Below are 16,631 nucleotides of genomic sequence, written 5' to 3' on the forward strand. Positions count from 1 at the left end.
CTAGGCATAGCAGCTGCACTTACACGGGGAGCTCACTTTCACGTGCCCCCGACCTAAAGAGCTGATGGCAAAAGTCACTGAAGCAGAGGGTGGTGAGAGCAACAGCCCTTGCAGCAGCATGGCTTGCAAGAAACACATCCTGGCAGAAATGGCTGCTTAGCTGGTGGAGCTGCCTCCTTCCTAGGAGCATTTCGCCAATATAATGGTTTTGCTAGGTTGTTAATGCAAGTCCTTCAAAGATGGCACAAGAAAAACCAACCAGAGTGAGGTGGGCAGGCAAAGGAACAGAAGAAAGAGAACAATCTTATCTTTTTAACCTTCGTTAGACCTTTGGCATGGTCTGTAAAAGAAAGCAGGGTCAATTTTCAGACACAATTGTGGCATTTCAATTGATAAATTTCCTTTTAACATTAAGGTCACACAAGACCAAGAAGTCCATCTTGCAACTTGGCTCAGGCGGCAGCCTCATGCAAACTTCACTTACCGTGCCATAATCTGAGGTGAAGAGCACGTTTCCGTCGGCACATGAGCCAACAGTGCATGGCTGCAGCTGGTCGTGCTCCCGCAGCCATACCCTGGCACCCTGCAAAAACCAGAAGACCTCCTGTTAGAAAGAACTGGAACTTGCAAGACCCATACCCAAGGTGCAAACACCCATGGAAAGATGGGGGAAACAGCAGTATTCAGAGGCTACTTCCAAGCTACAGCTGCTTAAAATTTTTAAGCAAGTCCTACTTACATTTTCAAGGAAAGTGGTTTTGACTTTTTTAACGTACCATGAGAAGAAGAAAAAGCAGTTTTAATCAGCTTCATGCAGAAACCAATGTAAGGAAACAGTGGTTTTTATAGGGAGAGTCATGGAAAGATACAAACATGCAGAATAGTGGGTTCGACTGTCTAAATATTTTCAAACTTGGAATAGCTGGTCATCAAGAGTCATGCTATAATAATAATAGAAATGTAAATAAAGCATGTTTAGAGTTTCATACACCCACACATCATTGTAAATCAAAATGCTTCCAGAAGTCATCAGCAACAGCTAAGTAGACTTCACAGAGCTTTGTTTCCCTCTCTTGCAAAAGTTTCCCTGGGTAAATGACATGACTTGAGTGTTTTTCTGATGTGTATATACACTGATGTATATACACTCTGATGTTTATATGATGGCCCTGATGTATATATAGTTTCACACACCCCACAACATCTTAAATTGCTCATTGTCTCTCAAGACAAGCCTGCGCACAAAGGCAGACTGCTGCTAACACGTATGCAAGGATCTGCAGGGCAAGCAGATCTTGTATCTCACCTACCAAAAACAGTGCTGGGGAAATCAGTTTGCTGGATTGGCCTCTTCTGCCCTGCCCGACTTTGGGACCCGGTACAAGAGAAAGAGCAGGAGCACGAAGGCAGATCAGGGAGAGCGTGACCCACAATTACGCAGAATTAGGCATAACGTCACACCGCATTTCAGTTATTGCAAACTAATCTGTTCCATGTCTTCCCAGAGAAATCACATAAACTCTGCTTAGGTAAGTATTGAGAAAAAGCCAAAGTGCTGAACTGTTGAGTAACGTTAAGGCCATCCTGCTTTTCATCGATTCATAGACCTATTTTCTTCCTAATTTGTCTTCTGCCCCTAAGTTATTGATCATAAAAGCCCTTCCTATCCTCTTAAACCCGTCAGCACCATTAGCTCCTTGCTTATAGGCTTATTGTGCTTGAAGAGGCGCAATAGTATTTCTATATTACATTATACAGAATGTGGAACACTAATTCTATTTTTAATGATTTATTGTAGTTTAGGTGGGGGGTTTTAAACTACTTTAGTCCCTTTAAACACTTTGGTACCCTAGATTTTCTTTCTTGTAGAAGATACATCTATTGGCCAACCTCCGGTCCTCAGAATAAAGAAACTAGTTCTAATGACATAAAAAAAAGGCCTACATAATCCTAGCTTTGCTGCTGTGTTCTGCTCTAGAGTTTCCACAGCAGGCAGATTAATTTCCCCTCATTAAGTGAATGAAAAGCACAAGTGCATCTGATTAGTACCTAAACCCAAGGATGGTGTGCAAAGATCACCTTCATGGCCAGCAAGCAATAGAAAGAAATGTTTTCTTACGTTGCAGATTCAAGTTTCAAGATCCCAGAGAGGTGGTAAGCAATGCACTGAATACAGATTTTGAGGAACTATACAGAGGTCTTCATGACATCCTCTTACATTTTCTGATAATCTCGATGCTTGAGACAAAGTGTCCTGAGGCATCTGGGCAAGACATTGCTGTTGAGAAATCATCCATTTCCCAAATCACACTCTGACTGTTCCGCATGAACGTATGAACAGCAACATGCATTAGTACAAGATCTGTAAGCTGTTTTCACCAAAGGCTCCTATCACCATCATGGCGTCAAGAGCAAAGAGTCAGAAAACAGCGAAGTCGTGTCTGGAGTTCTCTAACGGTGGGATGAAAGAAACCCTTTTCTAATATACTTATCGTAAACACTCATTCCCAACAGTGCATTTCAATGCCTTCAGCCACCAGTAACCCAGGAGCACACAGATGGGAGCCTGCAGGCAAGTGCAGTTTAATCAGGAGCCAGGCCTGCACCCTCCCACACACACTGCACCCCGATGCCATGGCACACACACACACAAGAACACACACACCAGCATGAGGAGTGTGCCGTGCTCACAGAACCCTACATGGTCTGCAGAACCCTGCAGACCAGCTAGATCTGGGTTGCACACACTTTCCACTCCCTGAGCTCAGAAATTAGTTTGGCGACAGAGGCAGTTGATAATCTGATACTCAAGAGACACTCCATGGGCACAAACGCTGTTATTTATTAGGTTTCCACATCCCACCATTTAGAGGGAAAAAGAAGGGAGATGGACAATGAGATCCCTCCGGTATCTTCAACACCCAGAAATTATCAGAAAGTCCAGACTGACCCAGACCCCTTTCCCAGCAGAAGTCCATGTGCAAAACTAGTAACAAATACTCCTAAAAGGAGACCTAATTCTTTTGTACAATATTGCACCATTTCATAGAATCACAGAATCATTTAGGTTGGAAAAGACCCTTGGGATCATCGAGTCCAACCATCAACTCCACTCTACAAAGTTCTCCCTTACACCATATCCCTTAACACCACATCCAAACGAGTCTTAAACACATCCAGGGATGGTGACTCCACCACCTCCCTGGGCAGCCTATTCCAGTGTCTGACCACTCTTTCTGTGAAGAATTTTTTCCTAATGTCCAGCCTAAACCTACCCTGCTGCAGCTTGAAGCCATTCCCTCTTGTTCTATCACTAATTACCTGTGAGAAGAGACCAGCACCAACCTCTCTACAATGGCCTTTCAAGTAGTTGTAGAGAGCGATGAGGTCTCCCCTCAGCCTCCTCTTCCTCAAACTGAACAGTCCCAGCTCCTTCAATCGCTTCTCATAAGATTTATTCTCTAGGCAATTTCCTACGGACTTACGGCAGATCCTGCTGTGTGCTGCTAAGGAGGAGAAGGCAACAGATGAAACTCCCAGGCGCTTGGCATTTCAGCTGCCCAGAACTACTTACTTCAGTTTACTTTGATGTTGTAGCTGTTTTTACAACAGCAATTGCCTCTGCCCAGTAGAATAACTGCACCCATTTATGTTGTTTCCAAAAGGAACATCATGCTGAGACAGCCAGAAGTAGGAACCACAGAGCAAATAATTATTGTAACTTCTGCCCAGCATAGCCCCCGTTTCCTGAAAGGCCGAGTTTGTTTTAGTGCATCTCCTTCCATCAGCCCTTTTTTCTAAACATGAATTTCCCCAAGGAGCCTTGACTAAATACAGAAACAGATGGTGACACCAAAGAAACTGCCCTCACATCACTCTCCTCTCCCTCAATACCACACATTTCATTGATCAGTTGAAAGGATTAAATTGAGCAGAAAACTCCCAGGAACCGCCAGGCAGCAAGGCTGAACTTCCATGGGAGAAGCAAGGGCAGCAAAGCAGAGCACAGCCCAGCACTGCAGAGCGTCGACCTGCCGGCTCTGGTGGGTCCCAGCTCCTGCTGGGAGATCACAGATGATGGGAAAACGCCTGCTTTCCTAGCGCTAGAGTGAAAACCCTTCAGTTTTCAAACTGGGATATAGAAGGTCTCACCCACGTCCAGAGGCAAAACAAAATGAAGCAACAAGCAATCGTGAATTTGAAGAGAACACCTTAAAACACAGCTAAGGAACAGCAGGGTGATGATTTTGTGTAACTGCTTTCCATTGAATAAAGCTGGCCAATACTGACCATACAGTTAACTTGAGCCCCTTGTATAATGAGAATAGCTCATCCCCTCCCAATTCTTCTTTTAACTAGGTGTTTATTAGGGGTGTTGTTTTGTTTTTAAGTGGGGCAACAACAGCAGGTACTGAAAGAAAGAATAAAGTAGTAATGTACCAGGGTTCCTGTATCAAGGGTAGGTCACTCAGATGTTAAGTGAACTCTCAGAGACCAGCATCCTCATTCCTATGGTCTCGGTGACAATCTGTCCATGAACTGGCCTCACCACAAAGTGCATAGCAAAGCACAATCCTGAAAACTGATCCCATAACAGGGGGTTATACTTTAGAAAATCAAGTTGCTTGCATACCAAGAGTACCGTTTCATCAGTACTGCCTCACTCTCACGCCATGCTGTCTTCCACTTTTGACAGTAAACTATAAAATATCATTTTTCTCTGTTCACATAACACTTGGCACTTTGGGACCCTAGACTTAAAAATAAATAACATTTCCTGGTATTCATGATAGCGAAAAATCAATCGAAGCCACAGATTTCTTTGGCCTTCTGTGCCTTTTTTAGAGTGACTGATACCAGGCGTTATCTCTTGGATTCACGTGCCTGTACCTGCGTCTCAGGAGAGGCAGCACGCTGTGTCGGCAGGGAAAGGATGAAGGAGATCTCGTATGCTGGACCCCAGGGAAAGGGCGCAGAGGCAGACAAGCAGGGCACAACCCTGACTGCAGAAGTAAAGCACCCAGGTGTTAAAGCAGCGTGTGTAGCTACCAGCGGGTGCACCCTCCTCACCAGCTACCCAGCTACTGAAGGCAGAGAGAGGCCACAGACACAGAGTACCTGCCTTTGCCTCTCCACAGCCTCCCAGCCCAGCAGGGGACACATTCATGGACTGACATGAGCAAGCCACTGCTCTGCCACCGTACCATGCTTCAGAAACAAGTCATCATATCCTGCTCTCCTCTTATTTACGTACTCTGGACTACCCTTGGTTGTTTCCCCAGGACTTCCACTTTTCTAGAAATGGCTTCTTCCCAGGTGCAAGAATGAGCTGCCCCAGCTGCACAGGATTTGAGGAGAGTTAGCAGTGCTGCCTCCCTCTGACAGCATTCACATACCCCATTCCTCCTTGTGCACAAACCTGCACAACTCTCACGAGTAACGTGCTTGGCAGGGGCTACAACCGTGACAGATGCATCAATTTTCCAGGAGTTATTCACAGTAGAATAGTGCTTTTGGTTGGAAGACACCCTACAGGGTATAAAACATGCACACAGTTGTCCACTCGGTTACCATTAGGGGAGGGTTGTGTGATGTTTTCTTTGTGACTGAGTCCTCAGGATCCAGAACAACCTGCAAATACGATACTAAAGAGGCTCTTGCAGTGCCTTGGTTTGGGTAACTAACCCCCATCATGTTCTGCAAAGGGCAGGATATCTCAAGAACGGACCCCTCCACACTGTGAGTCCAAGTCAAAAATTGCTGTTGGTGCTCTAAGTTTTTCAGCTCTAAAGTATTGTGTGTATAGATACCTTTGTCCTCCTAGCACACTGAGGCTGTTCAGTGGGTATTAGGCATCCAAGCCTTGTGTTTTTCCTGGCGATGGATCCATATGCTCCCAGGCTTGGAAGCAGCATTGCGCTAAGCCAGCTTTCTTCCCAGCCTCAATGGGCTTTGTGGTTGGAAACCACGCAGCAGAGATTGGGTTAGAAAGGCCCTTGCAGTCCAGACAAAGCCAGGATCAGGTTTCAATAAATGCACTTTTCAACAGATTGATCTAGATGATCATGAATAAGTGATAGGACAGATACAAAGAGACTTAGCTAATGGATACAAGATTGGTGGGGAGGGGGAGTCCCTGACACCCTAGACCCTTATGGGAAGGAATGCAACCTTGCTGTTTTTCTGTTGTCAGTCTGAAATGAAGTCATACAGCCAGTCCCTGGGTTATATCTGATCAGCAAAACCCGGATCAGCTGCTGGAAGGGAGGTGGCAGCCCAGGAGGCCACAGGTAAGGAGAGAGACAGAAGCAGGAATAGCTGAGCTGGCAGCAGCCAACATGGAGCAGCTGGCACAAGGGATGATACCTGCAACAGCAGCAGGGACAACAGAAACAGAAGTCTACCTCTTGCAAGGCACCAGAACGACACGCTGCAGAGCAAGAAGGGACTGGATTTCACCCATGGCTCCCACACAGAAGCCCACTGAGCCCAGGCAGCCCTCTGCGGGCCAGCACAGCTCCAAGCTGAGCACAAAGCTGCAGCCATGGGTCCTGCTGCTCCGGAGCTGCAGCCCAGGCTGAGCCCATGACTCAGACTAGTTCTGCCAATTAGCAGCCCCATTCCTTGCTAATTAAGGAGCAAAGCCCTCACTCTGCCAGCAGCTTTGCAGAATAGCAGTATCAGGAAAAGGTTTGTGCATTTTAAATTGTCTAATCTAAGAGCAGTTTGTCACTTCTGGTCACTGATGTACGTGCACTGCTTCCCACCCCTCTTTCGCCTCCCCCTCCCATCTGTTCTGTTCCTCTCTCCTCCCCCAGTTTGGCTGCTATACAGCTTCTCTTCGCCCCTCTCTCCTGCACACCTCCCAGCTTCAGATATCCCACAGGAAATGCCTGGTCCTTGAAGGTAATTCTTGCTCTTCTCAAAGGAGCAACTCCCCACAACAGCAACCACCCCAGCTCTTCCCCGTTAGAGTGGAGGGAGCGAACCCCCAGCTGTTTCCCCATGCTGCAGGGCTGCCCTTTGCCCCGAGCACAAGGTGCACAGAAAGGAGGCAGGTGTGCATCCTTCCAGACTTCACTGCAAGCTCTCTCCAGGCTCAGTTTAAGGTGACCTGCCCCTTCAATTCCACCACGAGCAGTGCAGTCACTGCCCGCCTTGGGTGAAGCAGCAGTCCTACAGAGTTTGCAACCACAAGGTTGCAAACCATCAGTTCTCTCCAGCCTCGAAAATGCATACTAAAGCTCAGTTCATAAAAACCAGCACTACTTCCATGCCTTCTCTACGAGCTCTTCCCCACCTAAAACCTGAATTAAAACAAGTAATTCCCTAGGGCACAATACTCACATAGATACCTACAGATGCGTATTTCCTGTCTCTGAATATCCCTGACGCATCACAACAACTCTGGCTTTCCCACATCTTCTCTGTAGCCCTGAAAGGAAGGAAGCAATGTGGCACATGCAAAAGCCCAGCCTGGCCCTAACAAAGCCTTCACTGACCTGCTACCAGCTCCAAACAGAGCAAGCGAAGAGCTATCCCTGCCCTGCCCTCAACTTGGACATTGCTTTGGGTCTCCTCTCCTTCTTGCCACCAAGTATATAGTGAGGAAGCGTCCTTGCAGCTCCCATTCTCTCTCAAATTTGGCCAATGGCTTCAAGACTGAAGCTGGGCTGATGGACAGCTGAGTGGCATTCCGGGTCCACAGAGGAGAGCTCAGGGCCTCAGGAAGCCACGAGGATACAGCAGTCTGTCACAGAGACGGCAGCTCCAGCATCCTGCCTCCGAGCTGCCACAATGCAACGCGTTTTGTGAAAATCTCAGGTGAGAGCCCCGAAACAGTGTTTGTTCTGCAGTGTTTATTATGCATCATTTGGGATTATGTCCAATACCTTTTTGCATCTTGCCACATCCTTGACTTCAGTAATTCCCTGCCATGTGGAGTTCTACCATCTACTCACACATTATATGGAAATGTACACTTTTTAATCAATCATCAGTCTTATTGCTGGGAAGCACAAAATCCCTTTTTCTCGCCGTCAGAGGTGGAGGAACAGAGGAATCCAATCCACCTTCTATGTCTCATCCATTATTTTCTGCTCTTTTGCCACGTCTCCCCCTATTTGTCATCTCACTAATAAAGTATTCTCAGGGTTTTTAAGCTCTTCACGAGACATTTTCCTGATGTTTGATCGTCCTCAGTGTCCTTCCCCCAAACACACGCAGAGAGCAAGTGGAGTCCCTCTGAGCTGGGATGCGCTGTCAGCCAATCTGAAATAAGAAAGAACGTGGGGAAAAAGGGGAAAACAACTCATGCAAGTAAGAAGCTGGGGAACAGTAAAGACAGTAGAGTCCATGTTTCACTATTTTCTCTTCTAAAATCATTGGGGACAAAGACGTGCTAGTAGCAGCATCCAACTACTAGATGGGGATGGCAGCATTGTGAATAACGACGGAGACATGCAGAAGTTTTTAATAAACATCCCTGGAAAGCACCCCTCGTGCATCACACTGAGATGCTGACGTGCTTTCCTGTATATTCATAAATGGAAAGGACGTAAAACATTTTAAAAATCAGCAGGCCCAAGAGTTCCCAGACATCTGGCCAATAAAGTTTCTCACCAGCTGATTTTCATTTTTGATAAGCCTGGACATTATGAGGAAATTCCAGGAGGCTGGAACTAAAGAGACTAAACAAGGGCGATGGCAGGATTATCCAAGTAACCATGGGTTGCTTATTCTGACGACCTCAAGGAAAATGCAGAGTTTTTCCCTTCAGCTTTTCCAACTTAAAGAGACCCTAGCTTTAATCATTGTCCAGTGCCAGTCAACATGTAGAAAGAAGCTCTAGTCAAAAAGACGTCTTCGTTCTTTGCATCCAAGCATAAGAGATAAATAGGACAGTAATAGATTCTCATGGCATTGATCATATAGAACACAGTATTCTGATAAAAGTCAGACCTTGAGCAGCAAAGGGATCTCAAAACAGTTGTTATGAATGGGGAAAACCAGGAGTAATTGAGGGAGTTTCTAACAAAACTCTGCAGAGGCAGAGGCAGTGGTATTTTGTACTCTCATCAAGAACCTAAAGTCAAAAGTAGTGCTGACAGTACAAGCAGATGCCAACATCTGGTAGATCAGCAAGTACCCACCAGGATGAGACCATCAGAGCAGTGTGGATTCCACAGTCCGCTTGTTTGAACAAAATGGGATTAAAATACAGCCAAACTGAAAGGTCAGCTTCAGGGTAGGAGGAATGCAAAGAGCACTTCAAACGGAGGAATGTCTTCTGGAAAGTCACAGGCCCGAAGAGGATTGCAAATTGCTGAACAGAAACTCCCAGAACGTTTGGTTGCAACAAAAGCTGATGCGTGTCTGGGGTGTATAAACAGGAGTAAGGAAGTTTACTGCTTACTTGTGCTTTGAGGTGTGAGAGAAGCCTTCCAGAGAAAATCTAAAAAACTTAGTCAATTCTGCTCTTCAGAAAGATCCCTTGTAATGCAAAAGTACTTGTGAAAATGTTAATGTCATTATGTAGATTCGCCAGAGCAAGGGCTGCCCTATCTAGGCCAGACACTGATAGCAGGGGCATGGCAGCAGCATGTGGCCCAGCGTGGGCTGCAAACCTCACCTCGGTCCCTGCGTACTCAACTAATTAAACCCTGGTGCGAAGATGCCGCTGCCAGCAGTACCGAGCCCCCTGCCCTGCTACCTGCTGCCTCACCTTTGTCAGCAGCCCGGTGCCGGAGGATCATTTCTCGCAGACAGAAAAGTTATCTGGGACGAAACAACTCTCGCGAAGCAGAAGAAAAGTAGGACCCAAAAACGGATGGAGCTGCCAGACACTTTAGAAATGAAGCAGGATTTATTTTAAAACAAGGTTGTGTAACCACTTGAAGAAACTGCAAAAGGTGGGGGATCCTCCAGAAATAAGAAGCCTTCCCAGAAAGTGTGATTCAGCCAAATCTTAATCATTGGCTCAAGATGCAGGTAGCAGGAATCAACAGGACTAATCAACAGCCCTGGTCCTAACCTGAATTTCTCCCCTTCTCATCAAATACGCTGATCACTGTATCTACGAGAGGCCCCGCCACTGGTTCAGTTGTTACGATAATTATTGCGTTTATAATGACAGGACCCAAGAGACCCCAGATGCTATGCCAAGCGGTACATGGCAGACAGGCTCTCCGTAGGTGTTTTTCCTGGGACTCGGCTCTACGGCACTGCTGAACTGTGTGCCATCTCAGATGGAAATGAGGAGACAGAACCACAGAGCTTGGGGTAACTGGAGGGTAACCAGGAAACCCAGACTCGCAGAAGTTTCAGTCTTAATGATCACATTTAAATAGCTCGCACATTCTCCTCAAAGCAAAATGGGAAATAAGAAATTGCGAAACATTTGCGATTATTATGTTAAAAAAAAAAAAGGGAGGCAAGAAGTGAAACCGGAGTGGTGCGAGATGGTTTTGGAGGCAGTGATGGGGCTGCTGCAGGCTGGCCCAGGGGAGACCCGGCTTGCCTTCACGTGGGGGCTCCCACCCAGCGCCTGTGCCAGCCCAGCCTCCCACCGCTGATAGGATCTGACAAGGTCACAGCTCACGCAGCCCGGCTCCAGAAGAATGCCCTAAGGAGGGAGCTAACAGGACTCCCTCTCTTCCACCAGACACTTCTTCATGTCACCTTTGGCACAAGAGCTTTCTTCCCCACAACTGCTGCTCCACAACAGGGCAGCCGGGCCCTTTCGCCCTACATCTGCCCCTTTATCACTCTGAATGGTTTTGGGGAGATGCAGCTGGGATGGACGATTCTGCATCTAGCCCCATCTTTAGCTGAGCTACACAGACTAATTAAACAGAGAGGGTTTGCTCTCTTTGGTATTGACTCAGAAAGCATTACATTCACAGCATGGATGTAATACTCAGCATTTCTCTGTCTCTTCCCAATCTCTCCAGGTCCTCTTTTCTAAGAGGTCACCATATTCTTGGTAAACTGAGAGGATGTCGTCAGGGAAAGTAGGCGAAGCACGTGGAGCTCAGGGGAGGAGAGAGACTTGGTGGGAATACTCCTTCATGGAGCAGCCCCACTGCTGAAAAAGACAATGCTCTGTCTACCGTTTCTTTCGGAGACGGCATTTTCCTAAGTCAAGGGTTGTTAACACACAGGCACTCAGCTCCCTGTTATCTGGAAAGACAGCACATCGCTCATGGTCAGCGTCACCCAAGTCAGCTGAACCATTTCCCTCGGCTCAGACAGGAGTCTCTGGAAGGATTCTCTGGGACATCCAGCCACGTTCTTCTCTCACAGGAACTCCCATCTTCTCCCAGCTGCAGGGAGTGGGGAGGGCAAGCTGTTGAGAAACCTAATCCAGGATGCCATGTATGAGACCTCCCACCCAGCACAACCTGGGCTTCCCGGAGACACTGATCTCTGAATGATGCAGCCAGACAGCTTCAACTGAGAGCTTAAAGCTGGTGAGAATCTCGTGTGCAACCAAAAATCAGAGCAGTCCTGTACCTGCTGCAGGAGGCAGGCTCCACGCTGCAAAGATGCATTCACAGACAAGTCCCTTCAGCTCTTCTCCTTACCTGTGTACTCTGCCTGCGAATGCTTACACGCATGAGTTTACACCAGCACTACAGACACCTGGAGGACAGTGTGTACAGCTGAGTATCACGTGGCCACCAAAGGGCCACACTCTGCAGACTAGCTGATGGCTTTGTGGAGTAGTCAGACACCTTCCAGTTGCATCAAGCAGTCAGCACGCCTGCGCAGCAGCCAGGGCAAAGCTGCCACAGCAAATGAGACCCAGCAGAGCTGTTTCCTTGCTCCACAACATGATGCCTCAGTCTGGGGCTGAGAAAGCAGCTCAGATGCATACACAGTGGCAACTCAGGCAGCCCTTGTACTCCTCCATGGGCTTGACCCTGAGGCTCTATGCTGGTCTGCATGTGTCCCTGGGGGAGGTGGCTCCTCTGCCTGCTTCCATGGCCGATGTCCCAGGCCACAAAGAAGAGACGAGCTGTAGCCAGGGGAGGATGGGGAAACAGTGAAGACCAGATTACTGTAGGGAGGACAGCTCAGACAACCATAGCCACGCGGGACATGAGCACAGGATCCCCCCTGCCTTTCTCTCTCAATGTCAGAAAGCTTAATGTCTTTGGGGGATTTATTTTACAGCACAGATGAAAAGCATTGCACTTCACCAAAAGAGCAATGAGGAAAAACTGTTTAACACTTAAAATGCCAGCATTTCTAGGCCAGTGGCACATGAGCAGGAGAACAGCATCTATGACTCCACTGGATGCTGCTGCTCAGTTCAGGCTGACCATGGGGCCGTGCCGGCTGGTCACTTCAACTGGAGAGCAGAAAGGGATGGGATGGGAGAAGTGTCTCCTTTAACCCTGGTCACGACATTCCTGCTCCTAGGGGAGAATTGGAGAGCGAGTCACATCCTCTGTGTCACCCCCACATCCTGCCCACACTCCAGACGTGCAGGGAAACTATCATCCGTCACCGTGCCACAGCCCTGGCCTCCAGGGCCCCTCCTCCCTGTCTGGGCACAGGACTTGCTGCAGCAGCCAAGAAAGGAGACGGCGGAGCGCACATACCGTCTCGGCTCCTCTGCTCATGCCCGGCTGGAGCAAAGGCATCATCCATCACATCTCTGAGCCAGACCTCAGATGACAGAGGCACACATCCTTGTGCTGTACCGCTTGCTGGGGATGAAGGCTTTCTAATCTGCCCCGCTTGGGACTCTGTAGGGTAGGAGCGGTGGCAGCACGCACCCTGCCAGCCCGCTGTCCCCCGAGTCAGCAGTCAAGAGGGCACCGCACATGGGAAGCCCCTCAGCAGTGTCAAGCTGACACAACTGGCCAAAACCATTCCCCCCTTGGCAGAGCCAGGACGATAAGTAGGTTGAAACCATCACTAAGCCACTTATCATAGATAAACTTCAAAGAATAGGAACTCCTTTGGTCTCCAGCATGCCAAAGGAGGAAACAGGGAAGCTGGGAAGACCCATGGCATCCCCACCTAGCCCCAGACACTGATCACATTGCTGAGCGTAGTAACTAAATGCTGAAAGCACAGCATGGGAGCCTGCTAAGGCAAGACCAAGAACATGCAGGGGTTTAAGCTATTCATTGTAAGGGAAGACATGCATCCCCTGGGACAAGCTTGGCTTCTGCTGCAGCAGAAAGAGGTGGAGCAACTCCCTTCTGCTCAGGCGTTGCCCTCCCACCAAATACCCCCCATGGAGAAGGAGGAAGAGTGGCTGGGGTGCAGCAAATGCCAAACATTCCCGCTCCAGGGAAGCCACATCCCCCCCTCCCACCCCTACTGCCTTTCCTGCAAAGCAAAGCTTGATGCTTTCCCACGCACGCTTGCTCTGGCTCTCCAGCCTTGGCCACCTCGCTTCACTAGGTTTTAAGCCTGTGATTTACAAGAGATGTAAGACCCCTAGAGAGTCGTTGGCTCCAGGGCTGCCCCTCAACCCTTCCCTGGAAATCCTTGTTTCTCCAGATGACAGCAGAATCATGCCTGGACAAGTGAAGCTGGACAAAGCAGGCAGTTCTCTGCTGGGTGCTACTTGCTGAGACACGCACCTCTGGGCATCCCCTCTCCAGCCTCCCATTCCCATCAGGCGCTTCAGGCTCCTCGGTGGCTACTGCTCTTGCAAGAGGCTTGAGTTTCCTCGTGACAGAGGGGTGGGCATAAAGGCTCTGGTGAAATGGCCCTTTGGGAAACCCTGGCCTCTATCTGATTAGATACAGGCGGCCCAGGCTTCCAGGAGCAGCAGGTTAATCAGTTAATGGCTGAAAGGAGCCTGGGCGATGTGCTGTGCATGCCGCGGGGCAGCCCCAGCCGCACAGCCCCCAGGGCAGCCACTCCTTCCTCGCTGGGGCCGGATCTGGGAAAACATCTGTTCTGATAAAGAAAGTGCTTCACCGGGGAGGGGGCAGGCCCGAGCCCACCAGCTGCTCCAGCCCATGGACAACGGGCTGCTCCCTGGGGTCTGCCAGTTCCCCCACCGCACCCAGGACACGGCAAGGGCCAGACACTGCGTTCAAATGCCTGAAAACCAACCAGCGGTTGGAGGGAGGGGGGAGGTCTGATGCCCCTGTCCCCAGACAGGAGGCTTTCAGGGCTCAGATGCAGACCTCAGGGTGGCCCTGTCACCTGACAGTGCCTGCCGTGCCCGCTGCCAGTGCCACGGGCACCCACTGCCACCCATAGGGTCAGCAAGGACTGCCCCAGCCTTGCACTCACCTGCCCCTCATGACCAAAGGCAGCATCAGGCTGGGTTGGAAACCTGTGTGTGATCAGGCAAGGAAAGAGGCAGAATGAATTTTGGGAGGACTGGGATGTGCACGGCATCGGACCACGTGCGTTAAGGCTGCACATCACTTTCCCCCTCCCGGGGCAGCGTGATGCTGCTGTAAACCCCCAAGGAATGGGCACAGCAGGCACACATGGGATCCAGAGCCCACGTCTAGCAGGTACGAACCTGGCTCCAGAGGAGCCCGTTCTGCCCACCAGCGTGAAGGTGACTGGGCAGAGGCACGGTGGAGGCAGCGGACTGAGGCGAACGCTCCCTCCCTTTCCAACGCTTCCCGGTTCCTTACCGGCAGGGCTCTGGCCCGGTGCCCCGTGCGGCGAGCCGAGCTGTGACATGCACACACAGGCAGGAGCAGGCTCCGGACCCTTAAGTCGCTCCAGGGGATTAAAGCAGCATGCGAGCCGTCTCTGGGCAGCCATGACTATCATGCGACAAATCCTCTCCTCCTGCAAGCAGCCTGAGTCGCTGGAACCGCGCATCGCTCGGGCTCCCGTAACCCGTTCAGCTCCTCACAAGGGCTGCCCGGTGCCGCGCTGGGCCTGGGCAGCGCTCGGGGACAAACCCCGCCGCCTTCTCAGGAAAAGTGCAACCGGGACGCTGCCCTGGGGAGGGGGCAGCGGGGGCGCGGCGGGCCCCGCAGGGAGCGCAGCATCCCGCCGCTCCCGGGGCGCGGAGCATCCCGCCGCTCCCGGGGCAGCGCTCGGCGGCCCCGAGCTTGGCCACGGCACCCCCTCGATGCTCGTCCCACCCCGGGACCTCACCCTGCCGGTCGGCCTCCCCCCACCTCCCCCGGACGAGGGCCAGCCGCCGCCCCCCTCCCCGTCCCCGCCGCTGCCCACCTGGCGGAGAGCGGCGTCCATCGGCGGTCTGGCCCCGCACGGAGCGCTGCCGGCCGGCTCTCAACGCCGCATCGCCGGGGCCGGGCGAGCACGACTCGCCGGCCCCCCTCGCTGCGCTGGCTCCGCCTCGCCGGCCACGGGCAGCGGGGAGCGGCCGGGCCGCCCCGCTCCGCCCCGCACCGCCCCGCTCCGCCCCGCACCGCCCCGGGGCGCGGGGAGCGCGGCCGCGGCGGCCGGGGCTTGGGCATTGAGGAGCCGGGGAGGTGGTCACGGTGGGTGGGGAGGAGGCAGCGTGTCGAAAGGGGGATGCTGGAAAGGGTTCGGGGTGCGGAAGGCGCCGGCTGAGCCCGGGCGGCCACTGCCACCCACGGACACGCAGCGGGGAGGGGGGACGGCCTGCGTGTACAGCCGCAGCAGCCAAGCGCGGGGTCTGGAAGGACAGCTGACCTCTTCTGGAACAGCAAACGTTTTGGGGTCGGGGTCCCTTCAGCGGGTCGGCGGAGCGTGATACCGTGAGAGAGAGCGTTAACAGGAATCCTGACAGCGCTTCAAAGTTGTATCTCGCAGATCTGGAGCAGTTTGCGTAGAGCAACAGGCTGGGTGAAGTTTGTCAAAAAAGTGTGGCCAGATCACAGTCCATGAGTACCTACACTGTGGGGGGTGTTTCCTGCAGTAGGAAGAAATCATTTCTTTATTCTGAAAGAAAGGAGACCAAACAACCAGGGGGGGCGGCGGGGGAGTTTTGAGGATTGGGATTTTTTCTGGTGAATAAGGTGCTTCTTGAACTACTTAAAAGACACAGGGTTCTGAGGGAGGTGCCAGTGTCTTCTCCGACCTCTGACACAAGACAGAGTCACACCTAGGCCACTGCAACAGATGCCTATGATGACCACCGCCACCAGCCTCTTCCACCTTCACTATCTGGACCTTTTGGTAAGGTTTCCTAATATGTGTCACTGTCACGCGTCCTTCCATTTTGATATCAAGTCACTGAGAGCTACTCGTGCTGTATTAGCTTAATCTACACCACTTTCCCCGTCTTATGAAAACATCGTGCAAGACGGCGCCAGAAGCCTAACTACAGTCCTTATCTCCCATCTAATACTTCTATCCACAAGGCCAATTACCCTGTTAGTGAAGAGGATTAGATCAACTCAACAGCGATGTGTCCTTGAAAGTCCCCTCTGCAGCCACGCGTTTGTCATCGGGCTTTTTCCGCCACAGCCAGCTTTCTCCCTGCGGGAGGACAGTTCCTCCTCTGCTATTGCTGCTTCGGCAGACCATTTTGGCTGTCCAGCTTCAACCTTTTGGCGGTGGAGCTCCTCACAGCCATGGGAAAGTCGAGGAGGAGCACACATCTCCTCTACCTCTTCTGCCTGCCTGCCAAGGTTCTCCACCAGCAGGCATCTCCAGCACCAGATGTCCGCTCCCAGACTTCTCCAGTGGAGAACTTT

General features: G+C 50.9%; 1 protein-coding gene across 1 annotated transcript in view; it reads right to left on the minus strand.

The window, feature by feature from the left end:
• Nucleotides 1-15,322, minus strand: part of LOC141746125 (unconventional myosin-X-like) — a 96,931-nt gene extending 81,609 nt beyond the window's left edge. The window contains exons 1-2 of the mRNA XM_074593935.1: nucleotides 15,178-15,322; nucleotides 485-583 (exon numbers count right to left, since the gene is read on the minus strand). Of these exons, the coding sequence (XP_074450036.1) occupies nucleotides 485-583; nucleotides 15,178-15,198 (120 nt within the window). The 5' untranslated portion in view covers nucleotides 15,199-15,322. The remainder of the gene's footprint in view (nucleotides 1-484; nucleotides 584-15,177) is intronic.
• Nucleotides 15,323-16,631: the final 1,309 nt, after the last annotated feature.

This window comes from Larus michahellis, chromosome 7, assembly GCF_964199755.1.
Source record: "Larus michahellis chromosome 7, bLarMic1.1, whole genome shotgun sequence".
Taxonomy (NCBI): Eukaryota; Metazoa; Chordata; class Aves; order Charadriiformes; family Laridae; genus Larus; species Larus michahellis.